Consider the following 17912-nt stretch of genomic DNA (forward strand, 5'->3'; position numbering starts at 1 on the left):
ATATGACAAAGATTCTTTGTCAGTTTGTGTATGAAACATCGACCATCAACAAATATTTCTACCTTGTTCAAGCTGCTGCAAAAACCTCAAGCGTACATTGCGATAACTAGCTTAGTATGATGTGGTTCAAAATAACAGCGCCAACGAGTGGACAACACGAATACTCACAGCGCTGTAGTCTTTTCCAGTTTCCCAGTACAAACTAGCCGTAGTATAATTATAACAGGGTGGCAGTTTAATTAGGGCTCCGTCACAATAGCCAACTTGTATAATGGAGCACTGCCACACACAATACTATGTCGCACAGGTGCAATGTATGGGCTTAAAACAAAACAAAGTTTCAAGGCACCATGTGACGAGTTATGATGAAACAACAAATTATGTGCAGCAGGTGGGGTCTGACCCTTTGTGAACATTATTGGTATCACTGTAGGTTGTATAGCACAATTAATCAACAGGACACAAGATACACAACAGAGCGCTTATTATTGGAAGCTTTCCTTACTCTAGGCTTGCAGGTGCTTTTCGGAACCTTTCTGGTCCTGCAAATTTCCAACAAACATTTTCCCTCCACCTCTCAAAATTTTGAGTTCAAAGTAACTATATAGTATTGCTCACATCACAATTGCATTTTATAAGCTCAATATCTGCACAATTTCATCCAGGAGCTTTTCATTATTTGCCCTTCCATGCACTGCTCATTTGCTCCTGCTTTATTTGATAACTCACTAGTGAAGCTTCTACGTCCAATCACTGGCACTTGCAGGCAACCTTAAGGACAATGCGCTTCACTTGATTTTTCTTGCTAGTATTTAACCTAGAGTCAGAGTTGTGAAACAATGAATTTCCATCAAAATGCAGTACCACAAAGTAGCCCAGTTTTTGTCTTCACAAACGTTGCAACCACATATCCAGAGTAATCTTCACAGCAGATATGCAATTGCCAAAATAAGGCTTTTGTAGCAACATGTTGCATGATTTACAGTTTGCAGCAGCTGAGAGCAAATGTAGCAGTGCTATGTCACTGAACTTAATATGAAAGGTGAGAGTGTACATTATTTAAAAATATTCTATTTATTCACTTAAGGTAGTATTACATTAGGTTTTAAACGCTACTATTCCCTCAACTGTTAATTTACGAGATTAAGAAACATTTCGAAACAGCCGTCACCACTGTGCCCACATACTTAACCTACTGTGCTTATACATATGCAAAGTTAGCATAAAAATTTGCAGAAGCATTTAAAATGAACTTGAAAAACAGACACAGAAACAGACAATGACAGACATTTATAGGACGACAAGTGCAAATCCCGCAGGTAACGGGAAACAAGCATTTTATTAATTTTTCGCACATTGTCGTAAGCCGCTAGTAAAGAAAAAAAAAAAAGGCAGGGCCAAGTCAAACGGATGTTATGGTTACTGCTTGTCCTTGCTTGATTTGCCCTTGTCTTGGCCATCCTTATCCTTCTTGGCCGTGTCTCCCTGTGTGAGCTCTCCAAGTGCGTTGCGGACAGTCTCACTCTGGGGGTCCACACCAGGGAGGTTTTCAAGGACATACAGGAGGAAGGCGGGGTCCCGAATCATCTCGTAGTCTTCGGACTCTGCCTCATCCTGCACAACGGCCGTCACTGAAGCTTCAATGGGTTGAAGAGCACAGCTCAGGGGCAGGCAGAGTACTCGCCACCAACCGATTAGGTGTGGCCTACCTTCTTGGGCTCTTCGGATTCGTCCGTCTCCATGGGCTCCTCCTTGACAGCTGCTGCAGGTGCCGCCCCTGTAGAAGGACCGTCAGACTCTGCAACACCAACCAAGGTATGGTTTGTTTAGCAGTTATTTAAAAACTTTAACACTTACAGTCCTTAAACAATAAAGAAGTAAATCATAAGCTAACGTACCATTTTCAAATTTGTAAAGCTAGTTTTTCTGTGACACAGGCTGCACAATAAATGGCAGTGTAGTCATTTTTCACAAACAGCACATATGAGCACTTCACTAGTATTGACACATGAAAGTTACAAAATGCAGACATGGCTCACATAATCAGATTACAGTCGAATCCCACTGTAACAAACTCCGCTACAACGAATGATTTTCGATTCCTTGTCAGCCGCCCACAGAAAACAATGCAAAAAATGTCTCGTCACAAAAAATACTTCTCCTGGGTACTTCCGCTTCAACGAAGTTTTCGCGAGTGCTGCAACATAAGGAAAAGGAGCTTGCCTAGTATTGACGCGAAATTTCGCTAGCAACTTGACCTTTTCTCATTGGCTCGCAACTTCTAGAGCCGTACGGCCGCATCCCAAGACCTATGTCTTCATCGTAGAACTGCTTTCTGTAACCACACGCACATCCTGGTAAATTTTTTCGCCATTGAGGTGCTCGGCGGCAGATTGTACATCCACCGGGACGCTGCCGGCGGGTCTGACGCGCGTGTGGGCCATGGTAGAACCATACTGCACGCTTTTATTGGGCGACCGCCCAAACACGCTTCCGTCCACTGCCAGGACCGCTAGACCGTCGCGAAGTGCGCATCGCTTGCAGGAAGTTCGTCATCGCTGCGTTAACCAAACGAGCTACTCACCGCATCTGTGCACGGTCTGGAGGGAAGTGGGTACGAAGAACACTCCCACGACAAATGCACGCGCGCGGTACAGCAAGCAGCCCGGCAGTGACGGTGTGAGCAGCAAGCGGCCCGGCAGTGACGCTGCTAGCCAGGAGACTATCGGCTCCACACAGCCGTACCGCGTTTCGCTGGAACTGTGTCAGTTTTCGTTTAGGAGCAGATCGCGGTACAGACGCAGGCACATATATCGTGGAAAGCCTACACTGTCCGTTCTGTCGCTATGTCGGTCACTGCGTATACCGGACCCTGTAATAGTTCTGAAATGCTCCTTGGCGTCGCGCGACACCGCGAGCTATTGGACGGTCGTGCAGGAGTACCAGAATCTTTTCTCCACTTTGGCAAAGAGAAAGAAAAGGCTTTGCAATGGGTACTTTAGGCAATATTTGCTGTGGCACTGTATTTATTTCTTTGCAGGCGGCGATGGCGTACGCGAGGAGATGCAAATTTTTACTTTGTGGTTAATGCGTACTACCGTTTAGTGCGTAGTTATGCGGCATTCCCGGCACGTACGCATTAACGAGGTTCCACTGTACTCGATTTTTTCTTAGAGTGTATGTGATATATATACTACACGATTCGAAATTATTCAACCAAATCACTATTCGCTTTGAATTTGCTCCGAACCTCAAACTTACTATTTGTCCATCCCTAATTAGAAGGCATAATTTTAGCTTTGGTTGGTAACTCTTTGTCAATGCTGGCATGTAATTGCAGAGCTGGAGAAAGCTGGAATCTGGTTCACTGCAAGTGTACTGTGAAGACTTGATGCCATCTTCGGATCTTGCATTGGATTGTAAGGCATTCAGGGGCCCCTAAACCACCTCCGATACTTTTTCAAACATTTCAAGTAAACATGCACATCGTGTGCAGAATGCAGTCACGATCAATGCCACACGTGGCAGTGCTACAAGCTGCGGGCGCGCCACAAATCCCAAGAAACAACCCCTTCTCCTCTCCGGGCCTTTCCGGCCACCCTAGTGACGTGAGTGATGTGAAACATTGAATCTGTGATGCGGTCTGCAGGTAATGTTGCGATTGGTCGAACAAGAACCTACAACTTCTGGTTAGTCTGCAAGCAGCTGCCCCCACGCTCCTTGAAGTTTTTCATCGTGTTGCCCGCGTGTGCACGCTTGCGAATTGGCAACTGCGGCCCGTAACGCAACTGCCAAATCGCTAGCATACCAGCACAGTCACGCCTAGCGGTCTGACAAACTGCGCGGACTGAATCCGACTGCCTTGCGATGGCTTTCACACATCAGTGTGTGGTGCTTGGCTGCAAAAGCACCGACTGAAAAAACGAAAAGACGTGACACGTGTCACCGTACGGGTCCATCATACTGGCGATCCTTTGAAGGTGTGCACGCAACACAGGGTCCATACCGACACGATTCGTAGGAGCACGAGCAGGCAACGCAACAACAGCGGTTAGCCGAGAAGCACGGAGTTCACGGAGTCGCGGCAACCGGAAGTGCCTGCTTTTTCAAAGAGCGTGTCAGCAATGACGGTATGTCACGTGAGATTGGGAGGGGCACTCGGCAAGGAGGGCAAAGCGGCTATGGGAGAGGGGACCAAGCGGCGAGCAGTGGGTAGCGAAGAAAAGAGTGAAACGAGCGATCGCAGTGTTTCGATCATTAAAAGTCAGTAACTCCGCTATTAGGCACCGTTTAAAAAAATTCTAACGGCTATGTGTTCATTGTAGACTCGTGAACAACTGTCACACCACAACTAAATTTCGACCTCTGGGTGGTTTAGGGGCCCTTTAAGGGGTATTCAGACGGGGGAGGAATGCTCGGGGGAGACGGGGGGGTTGCGGATCACGTGACCACGACGTCACGGATTAGCGAGTGGGCGTGACCCCCCCGCGCCTCCTCGGAGGAGACGGCAGCGGGTGTCCAGTCTGCAGTTGGGGTCATCTGTAGCTGGGGTCATCGTCGTCAGCAGCTGGTGAAACGGGCGGTACAAGCCACAGGAGTAGTCTGGTAACACTGGTCTCCCCCTCCGTTCGCCCCGTCCGTGTGAGTGGGGGGCATTTGTGGCGACTTCTCCTCGCGAGTTGACGTCACTAGGCTCCGCCTTTACCCCCCGAGCATTTCTCCTCCGTCTGAATACCCCTTTAAGGACTTCAAGGGGGGGGGGGGCGACAACCTACGAAAAATATACATAACGTGTTCCTGCTTCTTTCAGAAGCCACGGTTGTGGCTATTTCGCGCAAAGAAATCACAAGGGGAGGGTTAACCCTCCCCTTGTGATTTCTTTGCGCGAAATAGTAGCCACAACAGTGGCTTCTGAAAGAACATGAACCGACTAGCCCAACAACGTGTGCTTCGTGTTCCTGCGCATGTTTCAGCAAAAGGCATTCAACAAGGATGCATACCAAACTATCTTAATCAGCACACAAACAATCGATGACTCACGAGCCTGCTGGAGGGACATCTGCATGGCATATGCGATCTGTTCATCCTCTGTCATGGCCGAGAAGTCTGGTAGGCTGGCAGTTGTAGTTGGAGGAGCGGGATCCGTTTCCATAGACATAGCTAGGGCTCGTTCCAGCAGCCGTTCTTCACTTGAGCCAGCTGTGAACATGAAACAGTTACTGTGTAAGGCATGTTCAGCAGCTGAAGTGAAAAATAATCTGTTTGAAAGATAACCAACAATATAGTAAAGCAATAACATTATTGTACACAAAAAAAACTAAAATTATTTAGTTTCTTCGTAATCACAAGCTTAATGTCATTTTCCATGCAACTGTTCATAAAAGAATGCACGAATGCAACACGCTATGGTGCAATTACAGCTATTATCATTTTAGTGCGCTCACAAAGTATAAAAAGAGGACTGCAGCCGTACATTCTGTCTCAGCTGTAGAAGGAGCCTGGGTTGCTTGCTTAGCAGAGTTGGCAGCGGCCCGCCTGGCCTCATCCTCCTGGCGCTGGCGCTGTTCCTCCATAGACACACGTAATGCCTGGAAAAAATCATACACGCAACATTTCATATTTTTTCATTACCTTCAGGGCTTACATAGGTTGCAAACATTTCCAAGGGGAGAGACTACAGCGTTACTACAGTACATGAGCCAGTCCACTTTCGTAGGTTCACAGGTATGCGAAGGTGGCATCGAGTCTTAAACAGATTCAAAGCCCCCCGAAAAAACATCAGAAGTCGAATATTGCAGCTGCTGATGATAATGATAACGTATTGCCCTCTTGCGGCTCTACACGGTACCATGGTGTCATTTTAATAGGTTTTGACTTTTTTTTTTTCCGGGAATAAAATATTTTTAAAAAATTTGAGGCAAGCTTCATAAAATCATGAGAAATCGAAATTTGTACCTTTTTACGAAAAATTAAAAAGAGTGGGCAGGTATGAAAATGCACAGTGCCTTTTATGCTTTACCACATTAGTGAGCACAGGCTATAGTGGGTACGTGAGATTACAAAGTCTGAACTTCGGGCCTCTAATACCTTATCACAAACCGAATTTTGAATGAAAGAAGCCAGCAAAACTAGATTTGAAAGGCCATGCTTTCAGACAAAAAGTAACATTTAAAGTCACTCTTAAATGGCGGTGCCTTTAAAGGGGCCCTGCAACACTTTCAGCACAGTCAGAAAATGCTGCCGATCGGTAGTCGAGGCTCCCGAGAAGACTCAAGCCAAACATTATATAGCACAGCATGCGACTTGGAATTTACAATTTTCTCAAAGTAAGCTAGAAATTGCTCCCTCTTTTCTCGGCAAATGATGCCATATAACCAAAAGGACCATGTTACGAGCACAAAGCCTACATATATTGGCTGATTTGAGCATCTGAGCTGCACAGTTACTGCGACCGCTGCAGGATGCTGCCACGCGCTCGAAAAAAAAAAAAAAAAAAAGAAAGTGCTCAAGGTCATGAAGCTTACTGACTGAGAGACGCATCATCTTGCCCCATTGTCATCACCCTCCCTGAATAGCCTTCAGTACGCTTGCTAGTATGAAAGGAGAAACTTAAAGCGTGCGACAAATCCCTGCAACTCCGCTTGTACTTGATGGATTCTAAACATTTTTGCGGCAGTCGATTCGCGAGGCAACAAGCTCTTTTAAGGAGGGACACTGCGCCTGAAAACTTTTTTAAACGTTCTTTATGGATTTCAATGAAACATGCTGAGTTATGTATATTCGCGTGCAGATTTGAAATATTCAATTTTTTTCCTAGTAGAACATTTAGTTTAATTCTAAGTGCCATTTTGGGAGTCATAGTTTCTCTAAACTGAGAGAGCTACAAAGTAAATAAGCATATCAGAATGACCTGGAATGAGTACAGAGTGCAAGAAAACATGATCGGATGTTCTAAGCCCATTTGAACAAAAGTTGTGGTATGTTGAATATTTGAGACTGAAATCCCAGCTTGACATAGATTTATTGGAAAATGTTCAACATATAACTTTTGTTCAAATGGGCTTAGAACACCAATTCTTGTTTTCTTGCATTCTGTACTCATTCCAGGTCATTCTGATATGCTTAATTACTTTGCAACTCTCTCAGTTTAGAGAAACTATGGCTCCCAAAAAGCACATGAAATGTTGGATATTTTAAAAACTACATAGTATACTATAAAAATAATTGCATATTTGAAATCTGCACACAAATATACATACTAAACTCTGCAAGTTTTATCAAAATTGATAAATTAAAGAAAAAAAAATTCAGGACCCATGTCCGTCAAATGGCTTAATGAAGCCATTTGACGATCACCGGGAAAAGTGTTGCAGGGCCCCTTAAGGTAGGCCACCACCTTCAGAAACATTGTAAAAGAATGATTTTTTATTTAGCATTTTGAAGTTCCCTGTCAAGAGTGTTTAGCAAAAGGAATTACGTTATCTCAAGCCGTTCAAAAGTTATGACAGTTTTTCCAATCCCTCCTAGACGAATACGAAACTGAAAGTTTCGATTCCACAGCACCTGCCATCTCGTCATAAATGTCTCTTTGTATACTTATTACGTAATGCTAAGTTAGTTTATGAATGTTCTAAAGCTTTTGGAAACATTTTGCGGGCCGTGATGCTTTTGAGTTATTCAAAAATTTCCACTACAGGGCTGCGGGCTGCTGCGACACATTGCGCGTGTTGTCTGTGCTTTTTTGTACGCCATTTCAAGCTCTCCAACTTTAGTTCTGGCCTTTCAAGGAGAAAGTTATAGTACCCATGAAATACGGCAGAATTTAGGACAAAAAGGAAGTGTCAATACAAGTTAGGGAATCAATATACTAAGCGTGAACCTGCTGTGGAGCACGTGGATGTGAGTCAGCTTGAGATGAAAAATGAGCAAGAAAAAAAAAAATTTGTGCTTCAGCTCGCCATAGAGATTGCGCTGCTTCAAAAGAGGGCCCAAGCTACGAGCCTGGTGAATTTTAGGCATACTGCATGTTTCTTTATTATACGGACATTCATTTCAAATCTTTTAAAGGCATTTTTCTCAAAACAATTTTTTCCATCCTACAGTTACGCGAAGTGATAACTTTCCTTCTAACGAAAAATTTCAGATAAAATTTTGTCTGCTATTTCTTTATATATGGAACTATGCATTCAAGCAGAATGACTGAAAACTAGCAGTAACTTTTGCTACTACGGCCAATTGTGTGCAAAATAAACCTGCCAAATATCAACCTTATCGGTCTTTTTATCATAATGCACCTTAGCTTGGAGATGTGGTGATCATGGTAGTTAAATGCACAGGTTATTGTCCTCTTTGTACCTGCCAGGTCGCATTTGAATTGGACTGACCAATTTTAGTAGTGACTGTTGGCACAACATGCATATTTTGGCACATTTCGATTTTTATAAATTTTATTTTTGACATTACAAAAGCACGTCGATCCACCTCGTAACGCTTGGCTCAAAGCTAAAAAATGAAGCATGGACAGCTCCTCGTTGACTGCTTCACATGAAACCAATGAAAACGCACAAGGGGTGGGATCTGCCGAATTTTTTTAAATGACATTGTATGTTTGTGTTAGTATAAAAAGTACAGCAAACAAAACATACTCCTCAAACTCTAAGGGGGAATACTTCCACCGCTTCAACAACAATCAGGAGTACCTAGTTGTTGATATTCATATCATCCAAAATTTCAGATCAGTAAAAACTAGCAAAACCCGTTTTCAGACCACGACATATGCACAAAACATTTATTGCCATTGACAGTGATGTGACTGACTGAAGCTGTTTTGGAGCAGGTTTTTGGAGCAGCAAAAAGTACGTTTTGGAGCAGGTAAAAGGGCTTTTGGAGCAGCCAAAAACGGGTTTGGGAGCAGGGAGAACAGGTTTTGGAGCAGCTAAAAAGCTCACTGCCAAGTGGAAAAATGAACCGTGTGAAACAAAACAGTCAAATAAGGATGAACTCTTCTGAAATAAAAAGTTCTGTCCAATAATGGGTGTTTGCATAACACCATTGGATCACCTAACAGCCCCGTAAGCGTAAACATTGGCGTTGCGGTCTTATAATGGCTTAGGGTGGCCAAACAAACAACGCAGGTAGGGTTTCCCAGCTACAGTAGAATCTCGGTCATACGAATCTGCAGGGGGAGCGACAATATTCGTATCGGCCAAAATTTCGTATCATCAAAAAAAAAAAAAAAAAAAAAAAAAAAAAAAACAAAAAAAAAAAAAAACTAGCAAAACCTGTTTCCAAACCACGATATACGCACAAAACATTTATTTCCGTCAAAAGAACTCACGTACGCCTTTCTGGGACACACGTGAACGGACCAATAAGGGACGGCACAGCTGGCTGCCGCGAAAGCGCGCGTCAAAGCTTCACATGAGGCCAACTGAAAACTAAGTGAAGTCCGCTCCATCATAGTAACAAGCGAAGATCGACATGAATGCCGAGAGGCTTCGTGCCAGGGGCGTAGGCAGAATTTTTTTTCGGGAAGGCGGGGAGGGGGGGGGGGGTGCTGGCTACGCTACTGCTTCGTGCCTTTTAGATGCGAAGTATCTTAAGGCGGAGCTCAATCCGGTGGTGGTGTGCGGCGTGACCACCCTTACTGCGCATGCGCATACCCTCTCCACACACATCCTCTCCACTTCCCCTCTCCCCCCCTTTCCACTCTTCCTCTGAAACGCGGGCTATGCCGAAATTCTCTCCTGCGCAACGCCGCGATGAGCACGAGCGCATGCGCGTCCCCTCCCTTTCTCTCTCCTCTCCTACGCTGCCCCCTCTCGCCCGCCTGTCGACCGCGTTCCCCGTTCGCCCTGTGAGAATTAACGGCCAATGGAAGATACGACGCGCGTAGCGTCGCTCTTCGCGTTCCACGACGCGAGCTAGGTAGCATGCCCAACGAACGCCAACGGAACGCGATCGTGCAAGTGCTCCGGCTTCGCATCTACTCATGGTCTCCTTTAGCGGGAGATCGTGTAATTTTTTACGCCTTTAATCTACCGCTGCGTTAGCCGCGTACCTTCGGAGCTCGCAGTCGCTATCGATGATCGCGGTGATAGCGACCGTGGTTTCGTGCGCGGCGGTTGCGGCAAACGGTAGTTCCGTTTTCAATCCGCCTGCGCTGCCCGCGCACGTGCCTTCAAAACTACGTCGTTTGTTGCTATCTATAATCGCATCTGTCGCGGTTTTGTCCGCGGCGTTTGTGGGAAGCAGTGTCGCTTGGACTGGGTGGGCGTTGAACGCGCGTGCACTTTCGGAGTTCCGTCAGTTTCGCCGTCGCCATACACGATAGTGTCAAGAGCGACCGCGGTTTCGCCCACAGCGGTTGTGGCAAACGATAACCACAGTTCTGACAGTGTGCGCACTGGCCGCGCGCGTACTTCCGAAGCTACGGCAATCTGCTCTCGGCCGTTGCTCGACGGCTGGGGAATTTCACGAATCTGTATCAGCAGGTTACGTTTACATCAACGCCTCCTAAATTGGTTTACTGTGGGTTCGCAAAAAGCCTGGATCGGATTGGGTTGCAATTTTTGTCAAGTCCAAATACGTCTGATGTGCAGGTCTTCGGAGTTTTCAACACACCTGCTGAATTCTGGTGCTGCTTCGTGGCCTCAATGTGCCTCTTGCTTGTAGCATGTCGCTTTATCGCTGCAAAACCATGCTGTTCGCGGTTAACAGACTGACTGCAGACAATACAAAATCCACTGCCATCGCTGCCTTGGCGACACCAAGATTATATAGTGTCGCCATTTTCGTCCATCTTGTTCAAGATGTCGACATTGTCCGTGTGACCGTGGTATAACACTGATTCGAGTAGCAGAACTTAATAAAGGGGGCAAAAATAAGACAGTCATGGACGCCGCTGTATTAACATCTGAAACTTCTGTGTTGCTGCGGCGGTGCGGTCACACCAGCTCGCGGCGAGCCGCTCCTTCAAAGGTGCATTTTTGGGGGGTCACGCCAATTTACAGCTCTGAAGAGGGTTATGTCGGCCCCCAAAAGCCTGAGCAAGCCAAACCAGCGCTTAACTAGCCTACCCATCAATCTGCGTCCGGTCAGGTCCCCCAGAAAGCGCCGGGCAGCGTGTCGCGAAAAATGATGCACGAACCCATTCCTCTCGCGGCACGAAAATTTTGCCGCGCGGCAGCTTTGGAGTGTCGCGTTTTGCCGGCGGCGGCGCGCTGCGCACGTTTTTCCGCTAGTGTGCTTATAGATTGGCGCAGTTTTGGCGCAGAACAGCGGAGATTTAGCAGGATGTAGCAGGTTTCACGTCTTGGCGCAGTTTGGCGCAATTGGCGCAGCTATCACATCACTGCATTGAAAGAACTCGCGCATGACACCTGTGAACGGATCAATAAGGGACGGCGTAGCCGGCTGCCGCGAACTCGCGCGTCAAAGCTTCACTTGAGGGCAAACGAAAACTAAGTGCCAAAGTTCGCGAATCACAGGAATGCCGAAATGCTTCATGCCTTTAATCTACTGCTCTGTTAGCCTTGGAGCTGTGTAGTTGCAACTGATGACTGCATCGTAGCGACCACAGCTTCATGTGCAGCGGTTGCGGCAAACGGTAGTTCTGTCCATCCATGTACTTTCAGAACTATATTGTTATTTATGATTGCATCTACTGCAGTTTTGTCTGCAGCGGTTGTGGCAGGCAGCATCGCTTTGACTTGGAGAGCGTTGGATGCACGTGCACTTTAGGAGTTTCATTGTGGCCATACAAGATCGCGTTGACAGTGACCGCGTTTTCATGCGCAGCGGTTGCGGCAAACAGTAGTTCCATTTCCAATCCGTATGTGCTGGCCACGCACGTGCCTTTAGAACTACCTATGTCGTTCCTACCGATGATCGCGTCTATCGCGGTTTTGTTCGCAGTGGTAGCTGGAGGCAGCATCGCTTTGACTCTGAGCGTTGGATGCGCGTACACTTTGTCCACAGTGGTTGTGGCAAACAATATCTATGGAAATTGGAGCACGCTTCTGTTGGCTGTCACTCGACAGCTTTGGTACCCAAGTTCATATCACCAGTGAAGGTGCTGAAGAGTGTTGAGAACACCCAAATTTTGGCCCATTGGGCACAGTGTAATTTGGCTGGGAATTTTACAAATTTGTATCGCTAAGATTATACTATATTTGGTGAAGCAAAACACAATTATAATATCTTTTTTGATGCAATGTTGCGATCACTTCTGGCGTCACATGTATTCAATCATAGGACTGCGCTATTTGCAGTCATTTTTGTCAGCAGTAGTTCTGGCAAGCGCCACTATGCGTTGATGCCGTCGGCAGTGAAGAGACTTCACTGTGTTATTAAAATACCAAATGTATTGATATTGGCACTTTAACCTATGCTAAAATTATCACAAGCCATCAGTCTACACAACCCACAAATAAAAAATAGCCATTTCGAAAGTGTTTGAGGGTCCCTATAACGTGCACCTCATATAAGTGTGAAGGCCTCTAGAATTTGGACTCTATCGAAATGACACCGCCTACTTTGGGGTCAGGAGCCAAGCACCGCTACCACTATAGCACTGCGGAGGCTAGCACACTTCTATCTGTGGAAGTGTCGGGTATAAGAAAATGACTTTCGGCTCAGCGAACAAGCACTATAACCACTGTACAACTTTCGAGGCTAGGAAACTTATATTTGCTGAAGTCTCGGGTATATGAAAATACTTCTTTACGTTATTAATATGTAAGAGACAGTGATGCAAGAGACAATTGATTATAAGAGACACCACTGTGCCCAACGTCAAAATAGGGGTAGATAAGAAAATGAGGATGTGATACCCTGCTTATAAAAGACAGGAACAAGAACTACTCCCATGTGCGTGCCTTTTATAAAGGGGTTCAGCTGTATAGAAAGAGACTAAGCGTACCAGACATTCCATGTAGCATCCTAAACTTAATGCAGGTTTTGGAGCGCACGCAGTTATATGGTAAAGAAAGCTGGCAGACCAGACAATTGAAACAAAGAAAGGTTCAAAGCAGGTGTGAACAAAATAGTCAACACATGCTTTCAACCCAAATGTACATGATTGGCTACTGATCCACAACTTCACCAGAACCACAGAGACAAGTTCATACGCGCAGTCCTTTAGAAATGTTTACTACCCACATTCCAATAGTAAGATTACGACTGACACACTGATGCTTACCAGGGCTAGTTCTGGGTCTTCATTTGGATCGACACCAAATTCAAAGCCACCAACACCTAATCCAATACCACCTGTGCCGTCCTCGCCTTGAATCACCGGAGAACTGATGAGTGCATCAGACAGATGAGTCTGGTGGCCCGGTGGTACCGTCACTAGGTGGGAACTGCAGAAAACATTCATGTGTACAATACACTGTAGGGTCTGGTGCAATACAAAATGCACCAACAGCTACGAAGAAAAGGCTGCGTATATATGCTTGCCTCAGAGTCAATGCATGCAGTACAGTCCCTATAACTCTTAGGCACAAATTATGCGCTGTCTGTAAAAATGCATTAAATTTAGCGAAATTTAATACGAGTTACTAATACCCCTGAAAAAATAATAAAATAAAAATAATATAAAAGGTAAGGTGATAGTGTGGTTTTTACTGTATGTGTCGAGTCATCACAGAGAGCAATTTGTTACACTGCCACCAGAATGTGCAATGTAGAATACATCGTGAAACATGGCATAGTGTCTTAAACAGGTTGTGCAGTAACATGCATAACATTAAAGGGAAATGCAGGCACACTGAGCTTACAAGGCATTCGATTCACTTGATGCTCAAGTTGCTTTTTCTTTGGCACCACTCGAAACTGGTGATCAGTTTTTTTTTTCTTTTGGGGTTTAAAGTCCCAAAGCTGGTGATAAGTTGTGTACAGTGGCTGAAGGGGCTGTTCTGGTTCCCATAGTTCAAACTGATACAACAATACAACAATGCTGTGTCACCAGACAGAAAATGTGACATTAAAGCCTGTTTATGCTTCTATCAACAGATGTGGTAAGTACATAGCAATTAGGTCTGCACTGTTTGAGAACAAGGACATCTGTAACATCATTATCAACAGCATCGCCTTTGTAAATGAAATATTAAAGCAGATGCAGGACATCAAAGCAGATGCAGGACATCAAATGTGGCTATAGTGAGACATTCTATAGCCCAATGATGTAGCCATGCCTCACAGTATAGTTTTCACTAGTGCTCCGTTGCTCATAACAAAAATATCATCGCAGTGCATTTTTAGATAATAAAATGATAGATATGCATTTTCATTTTATTCTTAGAATATGTTTTTGACGTTTAACATAGATGTTGTACAAGCTCACATCCCAGTGGCAATTTCCTTCTTGAATAATAGCCACAAATTTCAAAGGCTATGCTTTTGGGTACTGCGAGTGCCAATTTCAATAGCGGGAGCCAGAAACACATAATATCTGGGGTTTAATGTCCCAAAACCATATATGATTACGAGAGACTGCAGTAGTGGAGGGCTCCGGATATTTCGACCACCTGGGGTTCTTTAACGTGCACCTAAATCTAAGTACAGGGGCCACAAACATTTTCGCCTCCATCGAAAACGCAGCCGCCGCGGCCGGGATTCAATCCCGCGAACCTTTGGGTCAGCAGTCGAGCGCCATAACCACTAGACCACCGCGGTGGGGCACCGGAAACACATAAACCTTGCCAAGTTCAAGATACCATCTTTTCATAACGAGGGTGACACAGATGGCCAAAATGTTTGTCGCCGTGCACTTCAGTAGCATTGTTAATGTGTACCACTTTACTGGTTTTGCTTGGTAGAAAATAGCGCGGTCACGTAATGTCGTTTGCTTGCTTTATGGCTGTGCTTTTATGTTTCAGGCAAGAAACCCTAGTGCCGCCTGTCGGGCAGTGACGGCATGCAACATCATTGATAGCTTGCACGTGACGTCATGGACGTACAACATGGCTCCAACATGGTGGCTTAGATGACGTCAAGGACAGTATAATCACACGGCGATTAACCTGGTTCAGTGTGATAACGATGTCGCTGGAATGTTATTGGGTCTCTGTGCATGAATAACGAAGGAACCAGCATGCGATGTACTGATAACACTAACGTGAGATCACGTTGGTGATCTAACATGGCTGTTTTGATGACATCAGCGCAAGCCACCCATACTTTCTTTACGGGGGGTGGGAGATTTGGATTGCACCAGGAGTATATGGTCATTTAAAATGAGACTTTCTGTTTGCACAGCATAGATGCGACAAGCTCGTCTACTGCAGGTATAGTAGTACAATAAAAAAATAAGTATTGGGAAACTCGAGATGCCAAACAGTTCAGAAAAGAGACAACTAATTGTGAATATGACACTGCTCTCGCACAAAAAGATTCTATAAAACACACGAAGGTAGAGCCGCAGTACCAGTTAGGCAATCTGCAAGTCATCTCTCATGGCAATTTACGTTATCTATGCCGCCTTGAATATTTCCTCGTTAAACATTTTTAGCAGGTTTTAACTGATCACTGCAAATAAAACCTCCAATGTTCCAGTATTTTCCGACAAAGGTTGAACCTAGTAATAGGACATACCCACTGCCATCTTTTCCATTCAGCGTGTTGATGAACGTTGCCAGCTTCTCTGTGTTGATGTTCTATGCAGTAGAAGAAAGAAGCAGAGCTGAAAAGCATCACAAAAAGGCAAAAGAGGCACTGAAAAAGCGCTACTTACGTCTTCTCCAAAGTTCACAATGTCTACATTCACTTTTTCTTTTTTCAACCGTTTTGCGAGCTTGGTAAGCTGAAAGAGGTTCAGTTAGTGAAAAACATTGTCGCGAGATGAAACACACTCACCTCTCTCGAATCGGTCTCGATAGGACTACCAACGAACACCACAATACGCATCTTATGGTTCTTGCCTTGGCGATGCTTGAGAACGAGCTGCAAATAAGCGAGCAAGCTCAATGTCGCCTCTCCAAGCAAGCAGAAAAGTGTCCGTTGTAGTACAAGCCCCGTGAAAGACAACGAGATTACCATGAAGTTAAAACGTACGTGTGCAATACGAATAGCTGTCAGGAAATTGATATCTCCTTTCGGCTGGACTTGATGCAGCTTCGATAACAACCGCCCAACATCAGTAGTAAGCGTAGCCAATACTTCGGAACTGCATGGATAAAGGAAAGGTCATCACCTAAGGAAGCGAAGGCAATGTTTTCTTTTGTATACTTAGTGACGACCATGAAACACGTGTTTACCTTGCCAGTGTCAGCAAGCCAACGTTATTCTCCGGGTTTGATCGAGTCTTGGAGTGGCACACCAAACTAACAGCTTCCTGCTGCGCTTGTAGGCGCGTTGGTATGAAGTCGCCATTCCGCATATACTCACTATTGTCCACACTGAAAAGGAAGAGTCGAGTGGGGAAGCAGAAATCACGTTGTATTTTCCCGATATTTGCCAGCATAACATGAGCGCTAAGCCTCGCACTCGTAGTGCAAGTCATGACGCCGCTCCAATGAACAGTACCAAATAGCAATAACGGTACAAGAGATTTCTACACCACAAAGCATTGATAATAAGAAGGGCAACGTTAAGGACGTGTGAAGTCGCAACATGACGAACCGTGCTGTAGCCGCTACTCACCAAACGACTGTACTTTCGAGGACCATTTTGGCCGAACCTGTCGAACGGCCACCTATGCACCTCGTCGTAGCAGAGATCGCAAGCTATCAGAGAAGTGGCGCACGCACGCAGCCGGCACTGACGCGAAACAGTTTCGTACACTGATTAAACCGAACAGATGATGATAACTTACTCGATAAAAATTTTTAATTTTGTGTGATAATAGCGCTCATTCTAAAACAGTTTCTTGGCTTATAATTAGTTCTATACTCGTCGCCGGTGTTAGTGGCTGGCTTTAGCACCGGCTGAAACAGCCGGCCACCGCGAAAATGGCGTTTTCGTAGGTGTGTGCGGCGCCTGGCTCTTGTGGCAAAACGTCGAGTCGAACTTCAATGTTTTCTTGACCGCGTTATAGAGAGATGGCAAACTATGTCACTTCATCGGGCGGTCCTGTGCGGCCGCCGAGAACGTTCAAGACCACGAAGGATTCGGTAACAGTTTGTGCTTATCGATGCTTGCGTTCCACCGCTGTAGGCGGGCGCGATCAGAGCAGGACTGGCATTTCATGGACCCTTCACAGTGCATATTTCGCTGCACACAGTAGTGCTCTAAGTGAACCGGATTAGTACGGAGCGTGTGTGATATTTGCACCTGATAGATGAGCGACGACTCCTACTTGTTTAAATCCTATCTGTGGGTCGCACACGAAGTACTGAACACGCCCTTTCTGCTGTTTTCATTTCAGAATGGCCTGCTTATATCGGTTATCAGGTCGCTCTCTGCCAGGTATATATGGCTTACATGTCGTTTCGCAGCACATTGTTATTTCGTAGGATTGACGAGCTTCATTTAACCACTATCTTACTGCGTCGTTCCATTTTCTCCAACCTTGACAGCCAAAACAGTGCCGATCGTGATCGTGAGAAAGCGAAACTTGAGAAGGACTTTAAACGTAGCGATCAAAAGTTGGATGACTTGGTTGCACGTGAGTAATAAAACTATCCTGAACGCTCGCTTAGGTTTATTTATTAAATTGTGGATGCGTTACAAGTAACTTTTCCACTTTGCTATGTGGTGCACATATGTTACACAATTTTTAAATGTTTATTTGCATTTTAGGAGTGAGGATCAAGTTTTTCTCTAAATGTAGTACGAAATGTAGAATTTATTTTTCCTTACTAATCGAGGAAAGTAATGTCATTTTTACAGAAAACAAGGAGGACCTCACACGTGCGATGCAAGATTTTAGTAAGATATCATCTAGAATATCGGGCAAGTATTTTCTTTTT

At 45.2% G+C, this 17912-nt stretch overlaps 2 protein-coding genes across 3 annotated transcripts in view; one reads left to right on the top strand and one right to left on the bottom strand.

Annotated features, from left to right (window-relative positions):
- Nucleotides 1–1305: 1305 nt before the first annotated feature.
- LOC119379264 (26S proteasome non-ATPase regulatory subunit 4) lies at nt 1306–16736 on the bottom strand. Of its 2 annotated transcripts, none has more exons than XM_037648515.2 (11): nt 16645–16736; nt 16260–16400; nt 16057–16168; nt 15859–15945; nt 15737–15805; nt 15598–15659; nt 13202–13364; nt 5474–5588; nt 5041–5199; nt 1710–1798; nt 1306–1614 (listed from the first exon to the last, which is right to left on the bottom strand). In XM_037648515.2, exons 1-11 carry the CDS (start codon nt 16668–16670, stop codon nt 1420–1422), a joined length of 1218 nt encoding a protein of 405 aa, XP_037504443.1. In that variant the 5' UTR covers nt 16671–16736; the 3' UTR covers nt 1306–1419. The 2 variants fall into 2 exon arrangements, with proteins under 2 accessions (XP_037504443.1, XP_037504445.1); XM_037648517.2 differs by having other exon boundaries at nt 1306–1631; nt 16645–16685.
- Nucleotides 16737–16913: 177 nt separating this feature from the next.
- LOC119379263 (exocyst complex component 4) overlaps nt 16914–17912 on the top strand; it is a 63590-nt gene continuing 62591 nt past the window's right edge. The window contains exons 1-4 of the mRNA XM_037648514.2: nt 16914–17114; nt 17369–17409; nt 17520–17608; nt 17833–17895. Of these exons, the coding sequence (XP_037504442.1) occupies nt 17043–17114; nt 17369–17409; nt 17520–17608; nt 17833–17895 (265 nt within the window). The 5' untranslated portion in view covers nt 16914–17042. The remainder of the gene's footprint in view (nt 17115–17368; nt 17410–17519; nt 17609–17832; nt 17896–17912) is intronic.

This window comes from Rhipicephalus sanguineus, chromosome 1 (genome assembly GCF_013339695.2).
Source record: "Rhipicephalus sanguineus isolate Rsan-2018 chromosome 1, BIME_Rsan_1.4, whole genome shotgun sequence".
NCBI classification, from domain to species: domain Eukaryota; kingdom Metazoa; phylum Arthropoda; class Arachnida; order Ixodida; family Ixodidae; genus Rhipicephalus; species Rhipicephalus sanguineus.

Excerpts from the sequence above, each read along its gene's own strand:
- LOC119379264 (XM_037648515.2), bottom strand. The coding sequence starts at position 16,670 with ATGGTCCTCGAAAGTACAGTCGTTTG. Across the intron at positions 15,660-15,736 it reads TTGTGAACTTTGGAGAAGAC|AACATCAACACAGAGAAGCT; the intron begins GTAAGTAGCGCT and ends TCTACTGCATAG. Across the intron at positions 5,589-13,201 it reads AAGACCCAGAACTAGCCCTG|GCATTACGTGTGTCTATGGA; the intron begins GTAAGCATCAGT and ends GATTTTTTCCAG.